Below are 24681 nucleotides of genomic sequence, written 5' to 3'. Positions count from 1 at the left end.
CTGTGCCTGGAACTGCAAATTGCAGCTTAGTTCATCTGCTCTGTTTATACAGATCAGTTCATTTCAGCAATTAAAATAAAATAAAAGCAGGAAATACAGGAACTGCAAACTGACTAATCAAGTTGAAATGCAATTGTATTACAAACCAGGCATATCTGGTTTATAGTTTATACCTATGATTGCCAAAATGGCTATTTAAATGAAATACTGTTTTAGTAACAAGATAAGCAAGCGTGTTGGATCTTGTCAGCGTTTTGTAATGTTTCTTTACTGTGTAATTAAGGAACTTTCTGTTCAAGGTCCCTGAGTCATGATTGACAGATTACTCATCTAGGTTTTATTGTGCCTGGGGGGGGGGGGGGGGGGAAGAAAAAAAAAAAAAAGTAGCAGCCAAAGACTGAAATTACAGGGCAAACAGCTGCTCAGCATAATAACAGTGGGTTCTGCAACATCATTTTATGCTTTTGAGTGGATTAATAAGTTACAGAATTGAATAACTGGCATCCATTCTTCCTCTGTATTCTTCTTTCAAACAAATACATCCAAAAGCGAGAGGTGTTGGCAGGATTCATTACAACAACCCCCCCCCCCCCCCCAAAAAACCCCCACAAACTAAACATCACTGAATTCTTTATTTATAATAATGCCAAGATGCAGTGAAAAACTTCTACAAACTAGTTCTAGCATTAAATACATAAAAATCAAAGCTACATTTAACAGCTTAGAAAATAAAACAGGCACACTGTCAATTACCCCCTCCCCACTCTTAAGCGCTAGGTTTCCATCAATTTAAACAGCAATACTCAGACTACTTTGGGATTGATTCTTCCAACATGAAATATATTAAGAGTTTATTCAGAGCAAAGAAAGTGGCAAGAGGATCTTACTCTATTTGGCAGATAGAAAAAAAAGCAAATTATTAAAACAAATAAACCACAGATCGTGCTTGTATGGAATCAATGCCCAATGAATCACGTAAATAAGAAATAAATAAAAACTCCCCACTTTAAAGGAAAAAACAAAATTCCAAGAAATACTGAAGTGGGTAACTGGTGGCCGCCTTTGCGCTCCGCACGGCCAGCCCTCACTCCTCAGATGACATCTTCACCAGGTACTGCTTGTCAATCTTGAAGAGTCGCCAGCCTTCCTCTGAGGACAGGTCAGAGGCGCCGCGTCGCTTGTAGAACTCTATGGACGGCTTGTTCCACTCCGCCACTATGAAGTGCATGCTGCTGCAGCGAGTCTTCACCGCAGTCTGCCAGACACAACATCTCATTATTGGCACAAAACGTAAATAAAAATAATTAACAAAAAGTGAATTCGTTCAACACGCTTGAATCTTTCAGGTCTAAACTTAATCTTACACCGACCTTTATTAGCACTAACCTTGCACTACCTAATGCTATTTTAGTGAAGGCAGTCCAAAATGAGTGTGAATCAGCTTTTGTGTAGCCAGTCTATTCATTGTGTATCTTATAAAAATTAGACAAACTTTTCTATTCTGCCTTGTGGAGTGCACACGTGTTCAGTAATGACATTACCACATACATTTTTAAACAGAAGAGAACAGACTTACATGGCTTAGTTTCTTCAGGATTTCTGAACCCATTCCGTACCCTGTGAAAACAATAAACATTCAAGCTCAGACACGGTGAACCGCTGTATAGGGAAGACATATCTAGAAGCAGGCTACTGCAAACCTCTTCATGCAAACAAAACCTGCAAGTGTTTGATTATTTTGGCAAAGTAAAAACTACTGGGTAGAACTAGAACATAGTGGCATAACCTATACAAGATGCACATGCCTTCAATAAAACACAAAAAGTAGATACCTCTGTATTCTTTCATTACATAGAAATCTTCCAGGTACAGCAGCTTTCCAATCCAAGGGTCGTATGTGAAGTAGTACATAGCAAATCCAACCACAGTGTGTCCTGCATAAACAGAGGAGAAGATCATATGAAATGCTGGATTAAACAACAGGCTCTGTTTTTGAGAAGAATCAACGACTCCACACACCGGCAATGCTCAATGAATGTTCAGGTTAAATCCGGTTTGATTCAGATTAAATATTTTGATGCAGGAATGCAGCAGATGTGCACTTAGCCTTGCAAGCTCACAAGTCATGGACTGAGCAGATTTGTCACAAATATCCATCATTTTGCCAGTGACAAGTATAAAGTACATCCATCACCCATACACTTGGTCCCACTTAGCCATTCTGTATCCATACGACCAGGTGAGACACCCTACTTGCACTGCTTATATAAAAGAAAGTGCAATTATCTCACTTTGAAAACATAAAACTCTGAAAGCGAGCAGCAATCAAGTAGTTTCACGATGTGGTGGTCGTTCAATAGTTTATTAGAGCAACACCCACAGTCACTCTAGCACACTTTCAATTACTGCTGTAATACAGCAAGCGGATCACTCTGCTTGCCCAGCATGGGGTCCAAGCGCCCTGGAAAAACCGACTCTGCTGGCGTACCCAGCAGTTCAGAATACTCTTCACTACTGAAGAACTCCATTGCATCAAACTGCATACTGAAGAAAATCAACTAAACCAGACATACCTGCTGGGAGTCTGGTTAAATCCATCCATGAGGATGTTTGGGTTAATAAAAGAATAAATTTGTTTAGCTTCAGCTGAAACAAAAAGGGAGAGGGAGGAGGAAGAAATGATGCAGAAGATTTACCCAGGGTGTATAAACCTTTCAGTGCTGATTCTGCCAATTTACAACCAATCTCACTATTTAATAAATCTTTCTTGAAGTGAGCATTAGTTTCTAAACTGGCTCACAGAAAGCCTTGGAAGCAGTGTTTGGTACTGGGGGAGCTCTTGGTGGAGGAGAGCCCACATGCAAGTTCTGATCTACAGTGTGTTCGGACTGTGGGAGTGGCTTGTGTCCCGGAGTGGCCTTACCTCAGTTCTGATCATGCATCTTACTGAGTAACGCATCTTTCAGTTACCTCCCCGCCCACCCATGTACACGCCAAGGGCCATGTACATGGCGAAGCTAGAGACTGTAACCTGAAGATTGGGATAAATTGGAGAGAATACATTTCAACAGGATTAGACAGTGCAGCAGACAGGGTCAGCGCATTAGAACCAACACGTTTCACACACTCTGTAGAACAATGTCTTCATGCATTACACCTTGCAGGTACTGGTCAATTAGTACAGCCAAATGAACTAGCGCTAAAATGCTTATACTACTGCATCCAAACTCTGATACATGTACAGCCATCAGATTTTATATGACAGCTTGCATTAGCTGCAAATTACATCACCCCCAGAAGAGGTATACTGTGCAAGATACAAGCTGATTTTCACCCAAATCAATAACAGAACCAGCAAGCTCTTTTTGGTAAAGTGAGTACCAGCTTGTACAGCACCCCATGTTTTTGTATTTATTTTTAAAAACGTGTCAATTGTCACTAATGTTTACCCTCTGAAGACTGGTGCTCCTTTGGTACTTCAGCAACAACACAGTGGTAGAATGGATGTTCTCCAAAACCATCTTCAAGGAGCTCTTTTAAAAAAAAAAAAAAAAAAAAAAGGTTTGTGTGTGATAAGAAAACATGCGCACCTTCCAAATGTTTCAGTTTTACTCGAATTTCATGAATATTTACCTTTTTCGGTCAATATAACTTGATCCTCCATTTCTTCGTACTTCGCAAGTTCCTGAAAGAAAAAAAAAAGTTAATTTTAATTAAATTTAAAAAACAAAAAAGGGACCCACTTTAGTTGCAGTATTGGTATATATTTCACGTTTTAAATATTTGCTACATAGTCTACGTTCAGTACGGCTGCGGCAAATAAAAAACCAAAACAACAACAAAAAAACATTGCATCATGGCCGACTTTTTTTTTTTTTTTTTTCCTGCGCAATTAAAAAAAAAAAAAAAAAAAAAAAAGAGCCACGACACCCACAGACAGAAGAAATCCATTGGTGTGTCTGCTCAACATCATTAACACTGCGTGATGCCATTATTCACCAAGTTATAAAACAGTCTATAAATCACTATCCCGGTAAGAAATGGTGCTCTTTGTTTGTTTCACGGTTATTATAAGCTACGGACGTCCTGCAATGCCTCGCTGTACCGGCAAAACAAAAACACTTAGACAGTGCCTTACATAAAGTGGCATATGATATGACATTGTTATGTAATTCTGAACGTGTTGTGATTTTTTGTTTAGTCCACTGTTTTTAAACTACCTTACCGCGTTCAGAAATAAACAAGTAAGCGAACATCGTAGACACTTGCCTTTATGAGTCGCAGTATGTCTGACACGTCCTTGGGCTCGGCTTTCCGTAATATAAAATTGGCCATTTTCTTCTTTTACTCTTTTTTCCTTTTCTGACAAGTCCCCTATAGTTGAATAGTAGTAAGACGTGTTTCTTCATTCGCTTCCCAGGGGGTTAGCCTCCGCAGTCAGTCTGGGATCCTGACCCAATGTGAAACGCTTGCATGCAGCTTCTGCTAAAGAACTCCGTGTCTCGTACTGTCTATGCAGCTTTGTTCTGTCGCTCTACTTATACCCTCTCTCGACCGCTTTCGCAATGACGTCATTAGCAACGCTGGCACGGTGACCAATCACACGAGGGATTGGGACTTTACGTCACCGTTTCCCTTGTTTGTGTCTCGTGACTCTCGGTAACTGTCCAATGATATAGCTGGAAAGCGGCCGCAGCGTGCCCCCCCCCCTGGTGGTTAAGATGCAAACTGCAAGAAAGATCTTTAGCTGCTGGAAGCCGCAGGCCATATTGTGCACTGTACCGGAACGTCAAAAAGTGAAACTGGTTACAAAATAACTAAAATGGCCCTTGGGGGAGGAAGACAAGCAGTTGTTCACACATGTAATAACATAGTTGCAGTACAACTCAATTATAATGCCAAACACTTTCAGATATATATTGTATGTTTACATTCGAGGAGATAAAGCTTAGAATGACAAATTGCCCCTGTACATTTGGAAAAGTGTAATTAGGCGATCAAACAATATCTGACTAATTGTCATGAAACTTGGTACCGTATTAACATTATTTAGCCTATTATATTGAGAGTTTAGGATCCCGGGGGTATATGGGCGTGTTTGTGACGTATACTTTTCTATCTGTACACGCTTGATTCCATGATACAGTACTAAAGTAATACCTCATTTGTTTAATTCCAGTGATGTTTAAACTTTCATTTTCAACCCATGTAACTACGGTTTATAGTTTGAACAGACTTTCAATCAAGTAAATATCAAATCCCACAAAGTGGGATGGGTTTGTAGAATCTGTCTCATTCCAAGTACAGAAATCTCCTTCATCTTTATCTTTAGAGTTCCTTAAAAACACCCTCACTTCCACTCCCTAAAATAAAAAACTGCTGGCCAACTTAATGTCCGACACATGCTTGTACACAGTTAGACTTCTGCATTTTCTCAAGGCATTCCTAGCGTACACTCTCTAGAGTCACTACAGTGTCTTTGCTGCCATCTAGTGGTGTAGCGCAGTAAAAACACACACTAACACCTTATTTTCTATAGTTAGGGCCCTGTGTATTTCACTTTTTTTAACCTCTAATTTAGTTCTTTAGCCACACGGTGTCGATTTATACTGGTTCTTTAGTTCTTTAGTCACACTGTTTATACTGGTATCTGTGCTGTGCAACTATTGTGCGAGTGCTCGGTGTGTATTTATTAATTCTGCAACTAAGTTACAGCTTTCAACCCACTGTGTAAGATCCACTAGTCTCTTACCATGCGATGCAGTCAGGGAGAGTTGAGACGCCCGGTGATATTGCTGCGTGCGATCTCTCAAAGCAATGCTTTTTGGTTTTGCTGGTCCATCCATTTTTTTTTCTGAAACAGCAAGTCTCGAGGTTAGCTTTTTCTTTAATGCATCAGTTTCTAGAATGGCCATAATTGTCCCTCGTGATTAGGGGGTGTTTTCTAATTATGCAGAATCGAATGTGTTGATTCTTAATTATTCTTTAGATCAGTTTAGCCGGAGCGGCTATACTGACACCTGGAGGCTTAGATCTGAATTGCAGGTCCTGTCGTTCCTGCATTTCGCAGGGCCCTATTCTTTACTGTATTTATTATGCTAAACCGTGCTTCGCTATATTGCTTAATTCTTGCTTACATTTTGGCTTATTGAAACTTGCATTCAGAATTTCATACTATTCTAACATTATCTGGATTATGCATCAAACTTACCATACTGCTATTCACAATTCAGTTACTGTGGTGCAATATACTGCTGAAGACTACGGCTTACTGACGATACTGTACTCCTATTACTGTTACGCATGTAGTATGGGGGGAAAGGCGAAGGAGTTATACGCTTAAATGTTTTTAAATGCGTCTACCTTTAAAGTCTCTAAATACATATTTAAAAATGACATGAGTCGTCTGAGGCGAGATGTTGCGCACATTTCAAACACATACATCAACGAAAAGAGTAGTTTGACCGGTAAGCAGTAACACCGCCCCCACACACTTTCTCGTTGTGAAAGATTGGCAGAGATGACATGAATGGGGCGTGGCTAGGGGTTCGCTTCTTTTGGGCTTGATTCGAAGAACGAGGTCGCTATTATTCCGTCAGGACTCTGGCGACGCTCTGGACCAGCTGGTGCTACGCACAGGACTCTGACGCACAGGACTCTGACGCAGTCGACCTGGAAGTGGATTTTCGCTTTGTCTAAATATACTTCAGCATTTTCTACAGTTTCTATTTGTGCCTTAAAACACGTTAGCGAAAAACAGTACGATGTTGAGGCTGAGGTGGGTAACATTACCTTTTGAATTACAGAAATGCGAGTCAATGCTGCCTGTGTTTCTTGAGTATATTTACTGGTTGGCACTCGGGGAGTAGCCATGCGAATCGAGCTAGTAAAGACGTGCAGTTTGTTTATTGATGTGAAGCTGCGTACTCGGTATAGTTTTGAGTTATTATACATGAAAAGGAAAGGAGAACACTGCTTTCACGTGTCCGCATATTTCACAGGGCGGGGCAGAGATTAGTTTTCGCTGTTTGAGTCGGATTTCAGTATACTGCGACTTCAGCCCAAGTGCAGCCCACAGATTAACCCTTATAACTGGGTTTTAACCCTTTCAAAACTATTGGGTCTGTTTTGAACAGCTAATCCTGTGTGTGAAGAGGTCTATAATTCAACAAGCTGTGGGGTGCCCTTTTTATAGATACATAAATATAACTTTAGAGTTAGATACATACTATACATTCGGGTTTGTTTACATCAAGAGATGTATGGGGTTACACAGCTGTTTACACATGAGCTGTTCATTTCAAAATGAGAGGAAGTGTTCACTGTGCAGCCTGCAGTAGAGTCAGGCCAGCATGTAAACTGATGGGTTTGTTTAAATACAAAGTGTTCAGCCTGCAGTAGAGCCAGGCCAGCATGTAAACTGATGGGTTTGTTTAAATACAAAGTGTTCAGCCTGCAGTAGAGTCAGGCCAGCATGTAAACTGATGGGTTTGTTTCACAGGTTCCGGGTGCTGCGCAGCCTGCCCTCCATGCTCTGCAGATCCATCTCTTCAGGGCCTGGCAGCTCCCCAGCTGGAGGTCAGGCTCCTGACATGGCAGAAGGTATCTGTATATTTACAAAGTCTCAATTTTCAATTCCAAAGGTGCTTTATTGGCATGACAACATTAGCAGTATTGCCAAAGCAGTTACAAAGTGCGTGATCCAATATAAATATTCTGAACATCAGTGCAAGTGCATGAGTGCAAAGGGAATGACGCGGTCGAGGTAGGAATGGAGCGCTCAGGTGGGTCTTAGTCAAGTCAGTCAAAACCAGGAATGGATCAGATCACTTTGCATTGGGAGTCTGGTTTCCAACCCTGTGATCACTTTGCGATACAGTTTGTGTCAGTCCCATAGAAACCTGAGGATTTCCTACACATTTGTTTTGTGTGGAGATGCTGTGGGCCCTGTTCACAAAACCTTTGATGGGTTGTTCTTATTTTGTTGGTTGTTTAGATTTTTGTGAGGTATGTATTTTTTAAATCCTATAACATCGCTGTGTTTTTGTTTAGATTTTGTTAACATCTTTTTTTGAATGTTTTTTGCAGGACATTCTCACTTGCTTGTAAATGACGGTGTGTTGGTAAACATTACAAACTAAAGTTATTAAAGCATGCAGATTACTAAATCGTATAAAGGAGGTGCATGGGAGACAACAGGAAAGGGCAGCTGAATTAGACTAACACAGAAGCTTAAGGAGGTTTACAAGGAAGCCTATTGCATTAGACGGAAATCTATTTAGTATTCCAAGTGATTAATTTTAGCATGCAAACCAGTACAGAATAACCAGTGGCCAGCACTTGCTGGTGTGGTACAGAGGTTTGAAGTTCATGCATTTTCATGGCAGTGTGTTATTATACAGGGTTACAATGCCGATAGGGCTGTTCATGAAGCATCAGCACTGCAGGAAATGCAAAGAACTGCAGTGCAGTTACTGGTGCTCTGAATACTATAATGGACCCGATTCATAAAGCTGCCACTCAGAAGTTATTTAAAGAATGTTTCTATTTTTCAAAGTAATTTATGAGCAAAGTAAAGCCAGCAGCAACCTAGAACAGTCATGTCAATCAAACTGTGTTTAGAGTTAGAGCTCTGAATCAGGCTCAACATGGTCCTGCAGTGAAAACCAGTGATCTTGTTGAAGCATGGCTTTGTAAATTCCTTGTAAATGTCCTTTACACAGATGGCTTTCAGTGGTGCTGTGCATGAATGATTGTGCTGTTTATATATGCTTTCATCCCATTTTTAAAGTGACTCAAAGGAATATATTATTAGTATTATTTATTTATTTGGCAGACACCTTTTATCCAAGGTGACTTACAGGGCAGTACAGGGTTACAATGCAAGATTACTATTTAAATACAGTATAGTTTAGGGTAAGTGCAAATAATGCAATATGAAATAGGATGCTACAAGTTAGGATTACAAGAAGTTATATCTACAGTGACATATTAGTAGTGCAGTAGTGCATCAGCTAAGGATCCAGTAATGTGGTGTGTAGAACAGGCAAGTCCAGTGCATAGTAGAATATCTTGCTATACCTCAGTAGATCGTTTTTCTCAAAGCTGTCCTCTGCAAGGACTGGTACCTCCGTTGCAGAAACCCAGTTTTGGAGTAAAACATTTTGCCAGTTTTCACCATGCACCCATGTGTCTGTGTGGAGGGATTCACAGAAAGAGAACCTCATTGGAGAACAAGTTTCAAACCCTGTCTGTAGTCTTGAATCCTTGTCACAGTATGACTGGAACACTGATGGGGTCGTACGAGATGCATCAAGCTAAAATCATTGTTATTGTGAGTGTGTGGTGGTGTTTTGTGTTTTTGTATAATTTGTGAAAATTGCAATTCTTGTTTTTCAGTGCGGAACAGACTAAGAGAAATCGTGGGCGTTTCTACAAACTGGAGGTATAGTATTTTATTCTGTGTGGTTTTTATTACTACATCTTGTTATTTGCTATTTATTTAGCAGCATCCTTTTTTTTCTATGTTATCCATTCCTATCTCTCTGCCTGCTGCTACTATGTCTGACTTATTGATGGTTTCAGGGGGGTAGGAATCAGGACTATATGTCTATACCATGCACTCAAGACTTGAATCCTGTTTTCTATGTAGACACCCAACCCACTTTTAGGGTCCTCAATCAAACAAAATGTGATTCCATCTATGCACCAGTCTGTCTGTCGCTCTACACAGTTAACATGACAACTGCCTTGATGTTTCACCTTAACCACCCTTTCATTATACACCTCTGTCCTCCTCCTAGATGTCTTTCGGTTTGCATTTGACAATCATCTGTTAAAATCATATGTACCTTTGCGTTTGTTCCAACTGCTGTTGCAAACCCAAACTCTGCCTCACTGAACAATACTAATAATCTGAATAAATTTAAATGACAAAAATGGTACGTTCAGGTGCTGTGGGATTATGAGGTTCCTCTGAATCTGCCTGCCCTGGTTTAAACTCACTGTACATTCCTGCCTGCTGTCCTTGCGTTCCTCTTGACAAAGTTCTGGGTGCTGTCTCTCTGTGTCAGTTCAGTAGCTTTATACGAGCTGAGTCATGACTCTCCCTGCTCCTGTTTGAGATTTTCAGCTGCTGGTGCTGAAACACATCCTGGCATGCTGTCAGCTTTGCACAGTATTAACACTGGCATGCAAAGTGCTGTAAATGGCTTGGTGTAAAACTGGATACCCACTCAAGTGAGAAACTGGCTTGGAACACAAATCAATTCTCAAGCTTTTTTAACAATATTTTGTTACATACAGTACAGACCTCTTGTGTTCAGTGTCTATATACATTGTGTTATAAGCTGACAGAAAGTTCAGTGTAAAGGCCGATACACACCAGATGCGATTAATAGAACCCATACCTTTTAAGTATCTTTGACACCCCAGGCGATGTGAGGGCAACACTGGAACGAAGAAATAAGTAGGATTGAAACCTTTTCTTTTGCTTCGCACAACAACTAGGGAATTGAGCAAATCAGAGAGCAGCTTCAATGCACTTTGAGCAATCGGAGAGCAGCTTCAATGCACTTTGAGCAATCGGAGAGCAGCTTCAATGCACTTTGAGCAATCGGAGAGCAGCTTCAATGCACTTTGAGCAATCGGAGAGCAGCTTCAATGCACTTTGAGCAATCGGAGAGCAGCTTCAATGCACTTTGAGCAATCGGAGAGCAGCTTCAATGCATTTGGTCTACCAGGTTGAAGCAGCATCTAAAATGAAAAAATAATACTTGCCGTGGGAAAAATACCCAGAGCTTTATAACAAAGATCATCGCAATTATAAAGCTACAGAGATGAAAGATAATATATGGGATTCCGTATCGAAGACACTCATAATTTCTACATTGTGTTGACTGATCATAGTCTTGTCAATAGCAATTTGTAATAATTGTATATATCGGGCGGGTTTCCTCTCTGTTGCATCGCGGCTGTGTTGCTTCAGGTGTGTATGGTCATATTGCTGCGAAAGTATCTTGTCGTCTGATGGAAAATCGCATTGCGTCTGGTGTGCAGCAGCCTTAACTTCCACATAAAATAATAGTGAAACATTAAACAGAGTTAAGGATGTTTGTACAGTATAGTACATGAGTTTTCCCTGAAAATATTTCCTGATGATAAATGATGACAGAACAGTTTTAAACTCTTTCCACGGCAGTGACCACCGTCAGGCTATGAAGGACAGAACTTCTCTGAGTTCTCTTCTCGCTAAGTGTCAAGAGGACCTCCCGCCGCGGAGAATGAAGGACAGCTACATTGAGATCCACCTGCCGCTGGGGAGCCAGCACGGGCTGCGCGAGAAGTACCTCAATGTTCACAACAGTGTGAGGTAAGGACTCGGAGCGGGTCTGAGAGGAGAGGAGGAGGAGGAGGAGGAGGAGGAGGAGGAGTGAGCGGGCGGGCGGATCTCCTCAGTATTGAATACAGTGTGAGGTGAGGACTCGGAGCGGGTCTGAGAGGAGGAGGTGTGAGAGGATCTCCTCAGTATTGAATACAGTGTTTTTTTGTTTTTGTTTCGTTCTTCAACAGGTTTGGCAGAATCCTTGAGGACCTTGATAGTTTAGGAGGTATTTCTCTTTTTCTTGTGTGTAATATATATGTATATGTAACAGGCCGATCCAGAGGGTAGTCCTGGTTTGTGAGGAATTAAACGTTTAAACCAGAAATTACCATACGTATACTTAGCAAAACCTCACTTGTTGCATCTTGTATTGTAGGGCTGCTGTGGAGTCTCTTTTGGGGGTGGTGATGGGGATTGTGGAGTCTCTTTTAGGGGTGGGGGTGATGAGGATTTCAACCTTCCTGCATTTTTATTCTTCCACAAATTATGCAAATTATAGATATATTATTGCTGATAACATTTGTGGAGGTTTCCCACCCCCTGCTTACAGCATCGATTCGTTTAAGAGCAAATTCCACTGTCCTGACAAGTTCCAGCTTGAATCTGAAATCTGACCGCTCTGATTTTAATTTTGACCAGTTGCTAAACACGCCTGGCCAGAACTGTCTGTTGTCGGCATCAATTGAACAATCTGCAGTAATGAAGGATAACAGAAGCTATGTGAACTCATGTTTAATTGTTTTAGCACCTCGGTAACACAGTGTGCAAGCAATGCCCCAACATTTGTTTTCCCTTTTTCTTTTATTCCCTTGCAGTTCTTATCTGCTATTCGCACACCAAGGATCCCTCTCTTCAGAGATCCCCCCTGTCTATTGTCACCGCTCTGGTGGATAAAATCGGTAGGTCTTTCTTATGTTAGAAGTCTCCCAGTGAGGGCAGGCATCGCCTTTCTGGATATTCAGTGCCGCTTCTTCCACTGTTCCTACCTCACAAACCATTAAAATGCAGGCTTCATATTTAAAGTGTTATGGAGACCACCCCAGCACAGTTTAAATCTGTGACCTTGTTTTGTTTACAGATGATAATCCTTTTAATTTGGTACATTCTGTATTTGACATGGTGGCTTCATATTGCAGGGTTATATGTAAACACTGCCGCTGCCTTGTTTCAGATATGAGGAAAAACATTATCTACCCAGACTGCGACATTAAGTTTACTGGACACGTCTCCTGGGTTGGCAAGACGTCTATGGAAGCCAAGATGCACATGCTTCAGGTAAGTAAAGGTGTTTAGGCTGCTAGAACCTTTTCCAAAAGTAAACGCTTGTAAAACTTGAAGAGCATGAGAAAGCTTACGAACGAGAGGAGGCCATTCGTTCTGTCCGTGCTTGTCTAGTTCCTAGTGCCTGATTGAAAACTTTATGAAGTCTGATCTTAAAGGATCCCATTGATTCAGCTTCGACTGCACTCCATGCCCTCACCACTCTGTGTGTAAAGACGTGTCTCCTGTCCTCTGTCCTTCGACGGGTTCCACTTCATTTCCAGCTGTGCACTCTTTAATAAATCGTTCTCTCTTTGTAGTACCATGACGGCGCCTATAGTCCTGTATTGGATGCGACATTCGTAATGGTTGCCCGGGATCCAGAGAACAAGAGGTAGTGTCTCTTTCATTTACTGTGTCAGAGTGTTCCCTAATATCTGTACCTGCAGTCCAGTGTGCAGCTGCTTTGTTCCTGTGGTATATTGTCTGTATCACTGGGTAATGCTTTATTAAAGGGTCTACACTCTTCTGTGCTGAATCTATGTGCTGAAACAATTGGCCCTATTCACCAAACTTTTAGAATTGTATTAAGGACTATTTTTTTAAAAACATTGTTTTAAGTAGTTCTTTACATGTAAACTTTGAAAAGATTTCTTGAACTTTTTTGTTGTATAAATGTGTGCATTTTGATACAGTCTAGTTCTGTCTGACTGGTTGCACTGTCGCTTGCATTGGCAGGGCTGCCTTCGTTAATCCCCTGATACCAGAGGGCCCAGAGGAGGAGGCCCTGTTTAAGCAGGGAGAAGGTGAGTGCTGAGCGTGGCATTGTGTGTTTGTTTAAAGATGGAACGTACAGTACTAGCACTGTGTTCTACTCCATTGTACTAGCACTGTGTTCTACTCCATTGTACTAGCACTGTGTTCTACTCCATTGTACTAGCACTGTGTTCTACTCCATTGTACTAGCACTGTGTTCTACTCCATTGTACTAGCACTGTGTTCTACTCCATTGTACTAGCACTGTGTTCTACTCCATTGTACTAGCACTGTGTTCTACTCCATTGTACTAGCACTGTGTTCTACTCCATTGTACTAGCACTGTGTTCTACTCCATTGTACTAGCACTGTGTTCTACTCCATTGTACTAGCACTGTGTTCTACTCCATTGTACTAGCACTGTGTTCTACTCCATTGTACTAGCACTGTGTTCTACTCCATTGTACTAGCACTGTGTTCTACTCCATTGTACTAGCACTGTGTTCTACTCCATTGTACTAGCACTGTGTTCTACTCCATTGTACTAGCACTGTGTTCTACTCCATTGTACTAGCACTGTGTTCTACTCCATTGTACTAGCACTGTGTTCTACTCCATTGTACTAGCACTGTGTTCTACTCCATTGTAAAGGGACTTTGTTACTTAAAAATAAACTATAGATCCATCTAAATCCAGATTTTTTTGTATAATTGTATAAACAGGTAATATGTTGATAATAAAGCAATTGGCGCTGCTGAAGTGAACTGTAACCATTACATATAGTAGCTCTGCTTGCAACCTCCCACCCACCTGGATTAGACGTTCGGAACTGACTTTTAAATATAGAAGTGTTTTATATCTGTTTGAACTGATTTAACGCTGTAGCTGAGAAACAAAATGCAGTGGGCTGCAGCTTTCATTATTCCCACTCTGCCCGATCCTGCAGCTGTAACCCTGTCCTTTTCCTCGCTTGTGTTTACCCCAGTAAATAAAACAAGACGGTCAGAGATTAAAACAGCGTCTTTACTGAAAATGGCCCCGACTGCGGAAGAAAGAAAGATTGTGCACAGCATGTTCCTCAACACGCTGGATTCCACGTGAGTATGGAACGCGGTCGCCTGCATGACGGATTCCTTATCAAATGGTTTACAGCCATGTCACTGTAATATATAAAAGATGCATCTCTCTGTTGCAAGTACGTTTCGGTAGATGTGACCATAACAGCATATCCGGCAGACTGTGATAAGGGCAGTAGGGGTGCAACGATTCATTGTGTATCGATGAATCACGATGCTTTCTTTTCTATATCGTATTGCAGTAATGGTATGTACCCTTTGTGTCGTGATGCAAGATCAAAAGCATTAGAGCTCATTGTAGTTCACCAGACGGTTCTTGAAGGTAGAATAAGTGTGTTTTATAGTTGGTCTCCATATCTCATTAAATTATCATTTGATCTTATTATGCATCATACAAGTAGCCAATCAGGACCACCTCATGTATCGTGACAGATATCGTATCACAGACTGCATATCGTGATACGTGTCATATCGCGGACTGCATATCGTGATACGTGTCGTATCGCGGACTGCATATCGTGATACGTGTCGTATCGCGGACTGCATATCGTGATACGTGTCATATCGCGGACTGCATATCGTGATACGTGTCGTATCGCGGACTGCATATCGTGATACGTGTCGTATGGTCACATTAGTGAATCATTACAGGGGCTGGTAGAAGACACACAGGCTATGTTTACACAGGGCACCAAGTTAGTGTCAGACTGAAATTATACTTTCTCGTGGAAAGCGTTATTGTTTCCTTTTAAAACAATCTATACAGTTTATTACATTTGTTTATTAAGGTTATTAAATGAATCCCGTTGCTTTACAGGACCGTGAGCTTCCGTAGTCGCGTTTTGCCTCCAAACTCGGTGTGGATGGAAGATGCCAAGCTTAAAGGTCTTGAGATCTGTCACCCCCAGGTATGCAAGTCAATGAAACCTGCTCTCGTCATGACAGTTACCAGCAGCATTTTAATATGTTTCAAAAGAATTCACCAAAAGGTGATAGTAAAAAGTTGTTTTGGATCCTCTGTAAAGAAGGAATATTTCTTGGGAATCCTGGGATTGCTTCTGAAGTGAAGGGGCTGCTGCAGTCCAGGGGGGTGCCTCTGTGCTGTACAATGCTCTACAGAAACAGTTCCAACATAACAAAGGCAAGAAGCAGAAACATAGAGGTGATGTGTACTCAATGCAATTAGAAATTCTTCTCTTTTTAAAGGAACGCAACATTTTTAATCGAATCTTTGGTGGTTTCCTAATGAGGAAAGCCTATGAACTGGGCTGGGCCAATGCTTGCACCTACGGGTAAGTGGAAAGAAGTGTTTGTTCCAAAGCATGCTCTGCAATCTCCTAATGTAACCACCCTGTCTCTGTGTGAAACACATCTGACGCCTCTGATTTGAAGTGCTGTTGCAGCGAGGAATTTGGAAAATGACCTTTTATATTTTCCTAAACTGCCTGCATCGTTTATTGAGGCGTTGATCCTTAAGACACACAAGCAGACACAGCTGCTTCACATCCAGCTTCAGTGTTACCCCAGCGTCGGCCTGCCCATTGAAACTGCTCCACTACGCAGTTAATATCCACTTCTTACCGTGCATATCTTTCACCTTTCTAGTGGCTCCAGGCCTCACCTGGTGGCTGTGGATGACATCATGTTTCAGAAACCAGTTGAGATTGGCTCCTTGCTGTTCCTGTCCTCGCAGGTAAGACCCAGTCACAGCATTCACTGCTCAGGGAGTGCCCGCTGACATCCTGCCTGCCCGAGCACATGCTATTAACATGTAAAAACACTAACACTTAATGCCTTGTGTAAAGTGCTCATTGAAAAACATACCACCCTGTACTGCATCATGTTCCACAGTAGCTTTTTCTGCTGCTAAAGTGTTAATTTTGGATTTAAAGCCGAGTTGGGGTACGCAGAGTATATTACTAACATAAACGTTAGCATGTTCAGTGTTTGTCATTGTAAAAGAAAGACATGCTTGTCTTTTTCTGCTGGTCTTCCAGGTAATTCTGCAGGAAGCTGCAGCCTCGTTCTCCTCCTGTATTTACTCTATTCTTGTCCGGCAGGTCTGTTACACGAAAACCAACCACATCCAGGTCAGAGTGCACACCGAAGTGTTTGACAGCCAGTCCGGGAAGCACAACACTACCAATATCTTCCACTTTACATTTTGTTCTGAGAAGGAGGTTCCACAGATTGTACCCAAAAGTTATGGAGGTAATTTAGACTCCTTTCGTGGAAGAATCAGAAAATTTTTTTTTTTTTTTTTTTGCTAACTCTAGTTAAAGAGCAAACAAACTGGGACATTCATGTCCTTCACACAGGTAGTCTCATAACAGCATGTATTAGCTTGATTTCATGTCCAGTCTTACAGATTTGGGATGCTGAAACAGCTGCCCTTAATATTTTTTACAAAGCGCTATAGGTCCAGATCCACTGTGGGCAAGTTGCCCATGTAATACATTTTACTACAGCCCATTGCGGAACCTGACAGCCATATTCTCTTTCAGTTACACCAACACACGTTTCACTAGGCATGACTGTGTCGTCTCTTTATCCTGTAGAGTCCATGTTGTACCTGGATGGAAAGAGACACTTTGACATCACCTTCAATGGAATGCCCGCTGTCTGAGTGACGTAAAGACTAGACCGCGTAGCTGGTGTGAGAGCTCCTGCCACGTCATGATCCTCTTTGCATGCAGTGAGCACGTGGAAGTGGAATGCTGTACATGACACTTGAACAGTGTATTTCTGCAGCGAGGGACCGCCTCTTGAGTGCCCTGGTAGCTCCAGCACAGCACTGCTGTATCTTTACAAAAGTTGCTGCTAGAAATGTCAGCCTCTTTTAAAACTATTTTATATTGCTGGAATATAATCAATTATATAATTGTTTTGTTTTATTTATATATATATACACACAGAAACATACAGGATTCAGTTCAAACATTCTTTATAGAGTCATTCTTGAATGGTGGTGTAGGATTTATTTATTTATTTTTTTTTTTTGTGCAGCAAAGTAAAAGTTAAACCGTTTTGTGTTAAACTATACTGAGAGCTCCTGTCTCGAGGGGTTGGTTCTTTGGTTGTTTATAAAGACACGAGGAACACAAACATGTATATACAGTACTCTAGGGAGAAGAATATCTGGACAGGGGTTACAATAATGGGTAGGGCAGGTTTTACAGAAAACCAGTATTTGAATTGTGGTCTGGATATGTGTGTACATAAAGTGGGTAAAAGGCAGACCAGCAGTTATCAGAAATAAACCATGTGGGCATGGGCAAGCTGTTCTGGGGTATGGAAACTGACTCTGTTGTAAAGCTGATCATAAAAAAAACTATTTAATAACTGCAGTCATTGGTTAAATGTCATTCAAGTACAGTGAGATTTATTTTACTGGTTTAAAACGGCAGCCCTAAATCTAATGCTCTCAACAGGTTTATAATCCTTATTGCCAATTCCAGTACTGTAATCTGTATTATTAATCCCAGTAAATGCTGTCTACCGCTTCACAGACCCATTACAGCCTACAAGCATCGCTTTAATGCATTCAACAAACGCAAACATTCAGATGGTAGTAGCAAAACCATTCTTTATTGAGAACTTGAGTAACTGAAATGCAAGAACCCACTGAAAATAAAGTAATTTGAGGGGGAAAACAAATGATGTCTGTGTGTCGAGTTTAATTCAGTTTGTCAAAATACTTCAGTTTTCCAGAGGGGTCTGGTATTATCTGTAAAAAAGAAAGGGGGACAAAAACAAAGTCAATATACTCAGTGATCCGTGGATGACTGCTTTTCAATCGTTTTTAAAAGTAGCATAGCAGCTTCCACTTTACACTGTTAGATTAAGATAACGGTGATTGGTAAGACAACTTGCATAGATGATCCGAGTAAGTATACATTTAACCCCTATTGCGATTGCTCTGTGCAAACCTCCTTATAATACACTGCCTGACCTCAAATCACCCACAATGCATAGCCCCTGGTGCTCCTGCTAAGAGTTATGCTCTTTCCGGTCGATTCCTGCAAACTTTGGTATTCCAGGAACACCTGGGAGACGGGACATTGTGTCAATATACCCACTGCACCGAGGGACAGGCTGGTCGCACTATCATGCTCCTTGTGGAGTCAATGACATCAGACTGTTCCCTGTGATAGCTGCACATAATCAATACAGGTCTAGTGGGGCACATGAATTTGCACAGATTGCAGACTATAGAGGGTGTTATCATTTCTACCTTACAGTTTTTGGCCAGGTCTGCAAGGATAACATCTTTCATTTAAAAAAACACAAAAAAACACCCCCCTTAAAGCTTGAAAATGAAGGAGACAGACCAACTAGCTCTAGAACAGTACATTAAATTGCATAGCAATTAACTTCTGTAATCAAGCTGTTCAAAAATCAGATACTCACAGGTCTTCCCTTGGCCACCATGCTTTCATAGCATCCTCAGGATTGATCTGATTGGACCAAAACAGCAGGATTACAGACGCCAACGTGCTTGCGTAGGAAGGAACTCGAACACTGACGTTCACAACAACATACTGACGAAGGCCAAAACACTGCACTACGAAACCAACCAGTCGCCATCCTTCAGAACCCTGTTTCCTACCTGAGAAGAATTCAGTCACTCCTTGCTTAAAGTGACATATTTCATAGCACAGTTTGTGTGTTCCTGATTACAGTGTAACCACCTTTACTCTCATACTAGAAATACTGTATGAAATGTGACTAAACAATGGTGTAGATTACTTACTGTTTCACTGCCAGGTTTCCAGCCTGCAGGACACACTGCAATAAAAAAACAGGTTCAATGTTGTCAGTATACTGCGGCATAAGACATGTTCCCACAACTTGCAGAGAAAAGTGTTATAGGTGTATGTTTTTTACTTTAAAAGAAATGTAAGCTTTCCATTTAGGTACAGTGGAACACACAAACTTGAACTGCGCCTATGTCTGGAGAAGTGTCCCCCCCCCCCAGCATCTTCCACCACTGTTAACTCTATAGGTTGGTTCACACCACCTGGAGATGGATGAAATGTAACTGGAAGCCAGTCTCCCTTGGAATGCCAGAGAGTCCCACAAAGTATGACCAGCCTTCATGGGCATCCTTCCTATAAATGACTGTATTCGTCTTCAGAGCAGTTTGGATACAATAGATTCTACTGTAGTTGTACTTTTGGGAACGTGGAAACAAGCGCAGTTCATAAAACCTTTTAAAAAAAAAAAACAAACAAAAAAAAAAAAACACAACAACGTACTGCCTTCCAATACAAGACAGGTTTATCTCCTGGTATACGTCGCGCTGTTGCGGCCCCCTCCCGTTCCAGCTCTGTGCGTGGTCACTCACCCTCTCCGTGCTTGTCAGTGTACTGGAAGGCCTGCACTAAACGAAGGGTCTCGTCCACCGATCGACCGACGGGAAGGTCGTTCATTGTGATCTGCCGAAGCACTCCTTTGTCGTCAATAATGAAAAGACCTCTAGAAAAAAGGAAAAGAAAAAGCACTTCATTCAGCGTGGATCACCTTAATCTGACACCAAACATTTATCCTAGGAAGATGCAGATCCAGTTCTAAAAAACACGTAACTCACAGGGGTGCGAGGACTAGCTGTGATGGAAAAGATTAGGAACAATTTTAACCCTTAACTGCCCAGGGAATGTTAATACCTATAGCTGTTAATGCCTATTTTCTCAGGATCATATATAATGTACACGGGGCAGCAGAGCATTAAAAGGCAGATCAAGGCAGATTCCATCTTTTATTTGACAACATGCTTTTCTAAAATGGATTACACAGCTTGCTTTACTTTTGCCAGTAATCCTAATCCCTCTGATCCGTATACCTGAGTGCGTGTCCTTGGTCCTCCAGGTATACACCGTAATCCTTTGCAATCTGGTGTGTGAGGTCTGAGAGAAGAGGGATCTTCATTGGGCCAAGTCCACCCTGCTTTCTAGGTGTGTTTATCCTTCATGAAAAAGAAAACATGTCTGCAAGTAGCATGCATATACCCCTAGTAGCATAAACACCCCCTCTCCCATCTCCAGTGGTGCGATCTACAGGGACAACATGTTCAATAACATACTGGAACAAATGTACACTGCTTGCAAAACAAGTAAATCAGTTCCTGGGAGACAGCCTTCATTAGCCCAACCAATCACAAGAAACAAACTAACATTACTACCACTGCAGAATGAGTGGGTGGGAACTGTCCTGAGAGCAAGAGCATCTCAACTAACACAATCACAGTTCTGAACATTTCAAAATGTAATACTCCTGAGACACACTTTTATCCAATTCTTAAGGTATTCAGTAATTACACTTTGTGTGTGCTGTGGCAGCAGTCTGTCCTTTTCCCCTCCCCCTAAAATATATTCCTGCAAAGCTGACTGGAGAGACAGGGAGCACTTGGGCGAGCTTCTTCGGCACGTGTTCCTGGAAGCACGTTGCTTTTCAGAAGCTTGCAGTTGGAGAGTAGCTCCCGAGCTGACAGCAGGGAGTTCAGGTGGGGAGGTTATGCGTAGAAAGGGAGGGTTCTCTTACCATGCCAGGTGTGTGAACTGTGAGTCAATGGAACAAGCCACCACCTCAGCACTGATCGCCCGGAACTCTTCTACACGGTCGCTGAACGCGATGATCTCAGTGGGGCAGACAAACGTGCTGCAGGGAGCAATGAGGGGAGGTTCATTCAGGGATAAACATGGAAACAAGACTCTTGGATAGCGCTTTGAGTCATTCCAGGTTTTACTATGAGCCTGACTATGAGCCACTGCGTCCAGGTAACAAGATCAGGTGTGTCTTATACAGTACAACCTGGAAAACATTAAACTGCTCAGCAAAGTAGGTCTCATTTGCATCCCTGTATTTTTATGCTTGCACTACGAGATATATTTTCGTTTGTGTTTTTTAGGGAAATTAACACGTGCTGTAAATTAGTATTCAGGGTTTGATACTTTCACACTAATTAAATCAAGTACCTTGGAAATAACCGAAGGTTATGACCCACCCCCCAACCACAACTACATTACAAACTGCTGACTGATAAGACAACGGTTGCAGATGATTGTGACATCTGAATGGAGTCACTAAATTAGCACAATATCCCACTACATACAACTTGCACATACAGCTGCATGAGACCAGGACAGAACATTGGGTGCGTTCTTGCAGAGCACATTACTGAGCACCAGCCAATCAACTGCAAGAGCGCTGCAAGAACACACCCACCTTTATGACATCACAATTCTCTGCATATTGCAGGGAGCAGTAGTTGGGACTCCCTGATTTCACTTTATTACTATAGTTCATTGAGGCATTACAATAACAGTCCAAACTCACAAGTCCAGGGGATAGAAGAAAAACACAAGATATTTCCCTCTGTAGTCAGTTAGTTTGAGCTCTTTGAATTCTCCGTTTATCACCGCAGTACCTTCCCAATAGGGGGCAGGCTTGGAAACTGAAAGGAAAGAATAGAGAACGAAAGAAATGAAGTCTGAAAACCTCAAGGACATGCAGCAAAATGAAAAGGGCCTCGCAAAGGCTTGGTTTTTAAACCAGTAGTCCCAATACATTAAAAGACAGGGTTTTATGAGGGCAATGTTCAACAAACAAAATAAAGACTTTATCAGTACAGGCCAGGCAGAACATGCTTTTCAAATTCTTTGTTATTATCTTGTCAATGTTCTTGAGCGTTTTTACTGAATGAATAGAGCCAGTATGGAAACAACCAGCAATGTGTTGCATTTCTTATTACAGCACCAGTGCAGACTCTACCCCAGTAAGAACCCCCTCAAAGACTACTGCCAGTAGTGCAGCATCAGGGCTGAAGAGAGAGAAATATTTCGATTTTATTGGCCCTATAGTTTTAGTTGACAAAGTAAAACGGGTAGTTTTAGTAGGAATTTGGGTTGAACAGCTACTGGCAGCAGCAGCCTTAGTGCACACACACACACATCTGCACTATTGGTATGGACTTAGGTCGCTATGTGTTTAAATAAAAGCAGCTGCCAGTGTTGGCCATATCTTGCCGTGTGTTTGCATGACGTGTCCTAATAACGTTCCCAGAGACGACCTGTGTTTGAAAATGCCTTCGCACACATTTCAATACGCTAGTATAACACAACCTTACATTATTGTGCAATAACATTGTGCGCACATTGCAAGTGATTTAACACCACGTTGATGCGTTGTTGTGTATTTGTTTATGTAGCCAATAGATGACAAGGAATGTTAGAATCTTCAACGTGAGTCAGGACACAGCCAGCTTCACCTGTGCCATTAATTTACGCAGATCAACAGAAACAAAACACTTCATTCGACAACTGAAGAAATCTTCAAATTGCAAGTAAATGTAAAAAATAACAAACATGCCAAGGCCAGCCCATGAATTTAACCGAGAGCGCAAACTGGACAGCATGTAATTATTTAAATGACAAAAAGGGGTTCAACTTCGCAATGTAAAATTAAATGTGTGTGTTTAAACATAAAGGCTAAATCGTGCAATACCAATGCGTTAGCGGATGCATTACAATTGCACCTAGGTGTCCTTGACTATCGTATAGTCTGGTGGAACATATGTTAATGTACAGATGCGTATTTGCTATTCAAACCTCATCTACAAACATTGCAATAACGTGCATTGTAAATGTTAATATACAAACACACACAGGCGTCAGTGCTTGGCATGGCCTTGCAACGATTTGGTGTTTGCTGTTGCTTTTGCACGTAATTAATGTAGTCCAAAGAAAATGCCTGAACTAGAGTCTGCTGAGTAAGGTACGGTAATCAGAAAACAATGAAATATAAAACAAACCAAGCCTACTCTTTGCTTTGCTGAGGTGCAGGGAGTGATCGGACACGGGCACCCTAGACGCCTCCCCGGGGTAGACGTGCCCTCCCGCGTAATTGTAACACTCTTGCTCCTTCTTCGTGTCTTGTGCACTGGCAACGAAATGGTCCAACAAGCAAACCACGAACAACACACTTAACACGCCAGGTAATAATGCACTTCTTCTTCTTATTGTTCTAACGCTGACTCTGCCCTCCATTTTGCTGCGGATTACTCTGCACGGCTCTCGACTCAAGCTATCAAAAAACTGGGAAGAACAACTTCTATACACGGTCACGAGAACGCGCAGGGGGCGTGGACGTGCACGCACACTGCACGTATTATTGTGTAGTATACAGTTAAAAACCTATTTACCCCAAGATTTAAATGTTGAAAAGATCTAAAAAAAATGTAATTTTGCACATAATAAAAATATATTTCATTGAAAATGTTTATTTTCCCCCCATTGCTTTATATGGGGAAACTGGCATCGCCATGAGCCTATATCGTGCATGTGTGTCTTCTGTATGACCCCATATAAACTAGACTAGTCGCCACGCATGCAAATGTGAAGAACTGTTAATACCTCCCTCCGCTTATTATTATTATTATTATTATTATTATTATTATTATTATTATTATTGTTATTATACACGTTGTGTACACACACTGTAGTTCTTTTTTGCAACAATAATGCCCCAAACAATTATTTCAACGGTGCATCATTTGTAAACTGTATAATTATCTCCTGTCCGCCACAAAGACCCCCTCGAGTGCAATCCGTGCTGAATGCAGACTCGAGTGCGGCCCCTTGTGGTTTGAAGTAGCACTGCTGGCCCGTGTTTAAGTCTCTCCGACCCATTTGCTCACTGCAGGTAAACACAGCATGGTAAATATTTACACACGAGTCAGAGGAATGGGACAAGCTCATTAGTGACAGCAGCTCTGCTCGCAGGTTCTCTCGTGGCTTTTTAATAGATAGATTACAGTGTGTTTGATGTTGCCGCACACTCAAGAAAACACGGGAGCTAGTTTCCAGGGATACACAGAGAGCTGCTCTTACGTGTTTAGCTGCAATTGCAACATCCTGCCACCAGGTGGACATGAATTGCATTTGGAGCTAGCATTGGAAGTGCTGAAAAGTCTTTTTTTTTAAAGCAAAAAAGCTTGTTTCAAGTTTCTGATGAGCGTTTATCAAATCGGGTATCACAGGTATTGGAGCCACTTGCAAGACTGAGGACTTGGGTTATCTTCCGCGATCCTGATCGTTACAAAGCCTTCACTGGGAATTAGTCATGCAGTCTAAAGGCCATGAACGCAAAGTGAAATTCGCATTTCAGCAAGGCACGGCAGTCACGGCTGTTCGCGTTTGCACGCTTCTC

The 24681-nt window shown here is 41.6% G+C and overlaps 3 protein-coding genes across 6 annotated transcripts; 1 reads left to right on the top strand and 2 right to left on the bottom strand.

The window, feature by feature from the left end:
* Positions 1-613: 613 nt before the first annotated feature.
* On the bottom strand, positions 614-4510 carry LOC131738028 (diamine acetyltransferase 1-like). The gene is made up of 6 exons (XM_059030778.1): positions 4270-4510; positions 3634-3685; positions 3450-3533; positions 1833-1934; positions 1577-1617; positions 614-1255 (listed from the first exon to the last, which is right to left on the bottom strand). Exons 1-6 carry the CDS (start codon positions 4333-4335, stop codon positions 1085-1087), a joined length of 516 nt encoding a protein of 171 aa, XP_058886761.1. The 5' UTR covers positions 4336-4510; the 3' UTR covers positions 614-1084.
* Positions 4511-6552: 2042 nt separating this feature from the next.
* LOC117407074 (acyl-coenzyme A thioesterase 9, mitochondrial-like) lies at positions 6553-18132 on the top strand. 3 transcript variants are annotated; one of them, XM_059030777.1, is made up of 17 exons: positions 6553-6580; positions 6655-6778; positions 7502-7602; positions 8089-8115; positions 9400-9445; positions 11201-11371; positions 11572-11609; positions 12199-12282; positions 12555-12658; positions 12964-13037; positions 13382-13449; positions 14385-14496; positions 15293-15383; positions 15682-15767; positions 16081-16168; positions 16536-16686; positions 17034-18132. In XM_059030777.1, the coding sequence occupies exons 2-17, from the start codon at positions 6765-6767 to the stop codon at positions 17099-17101; spliced, it is 1323 nt and encodes a 440-aa protein (XP_058886760.1). In that variant the 5' UTR covers positions 6553-6580; positions 6655-6764; the 3' UTR covers positions 17102-18132. The 3 variants fall into 3 exon arrangements, with proteins under 3 accessions (XP_058886760.1, XP_033867552.3, XP_033867553.3); XM_034011661.3 differs by lacking the exon at positions 6553-6580 and having other exon boundaries at positions 6614-6778; XM_034011662.3 differs by lacking the exons at positions 6553-6580; positions 8089-8115 and having other exon boundaries at positions 6614-6778.
* On the bottom strand, positions 18045-23613 carry LOC117407075 (peroxiredoxin-4-like). 2 transcript variants are annotated; one of them, XM_034011664.3, is made up of 8 exons: positions 23294-23613; positions 21811-21928; positions 21016-21132; positions 20318-20440; positions 19823-19953; positions 19229-19263; positions 18886-18932; positions 18045-18202 (listed from the first exon to the last, which is right to left on the bottom strand). In XM_034011664.3, the coding sequence occupies exons 1-8, from the start codon at positions 23517-23519 to the stop codon at positions 18199-18201; spliced, it is 801 nt and encodes a 266-aa protein (XP_033867555.3). In that variant the 5' UTR covers positions 23520-23613; the 3' UTR covers positions 18045-18198. The 2 variants fall into 2 exon arrangements, with proteins under 2 accessions (XP_033867555.3, XP_033867554.3); XM_034011663.3 differs by lacking the exon at positions 18886-18932 and having other exon boundaries at positions 23294-23610.
* Between the last annotated feature and the right edge of the window lie 1068 nt (positions 23614-24681).

Source organism: Acipenser ruthenus, chromosome 9 (genome assembly GCF_902713425.1).
Source record: "Acipenser ruthenus chromosome 9, fAciRut3.2 maternal haplotype, whole genome shotgun sequence".
Classification (NCBI taxonomy): domain Eukaryota; kingdom Metazoa; phylum Chordata; class Actinopteri; order Acipenseriformes; family Acipenseridae; genus Acipenser; species Acipenser ruthenus.
This window is presented reverse-complemented; position numbering and strand designations above follow the sequence as displayed.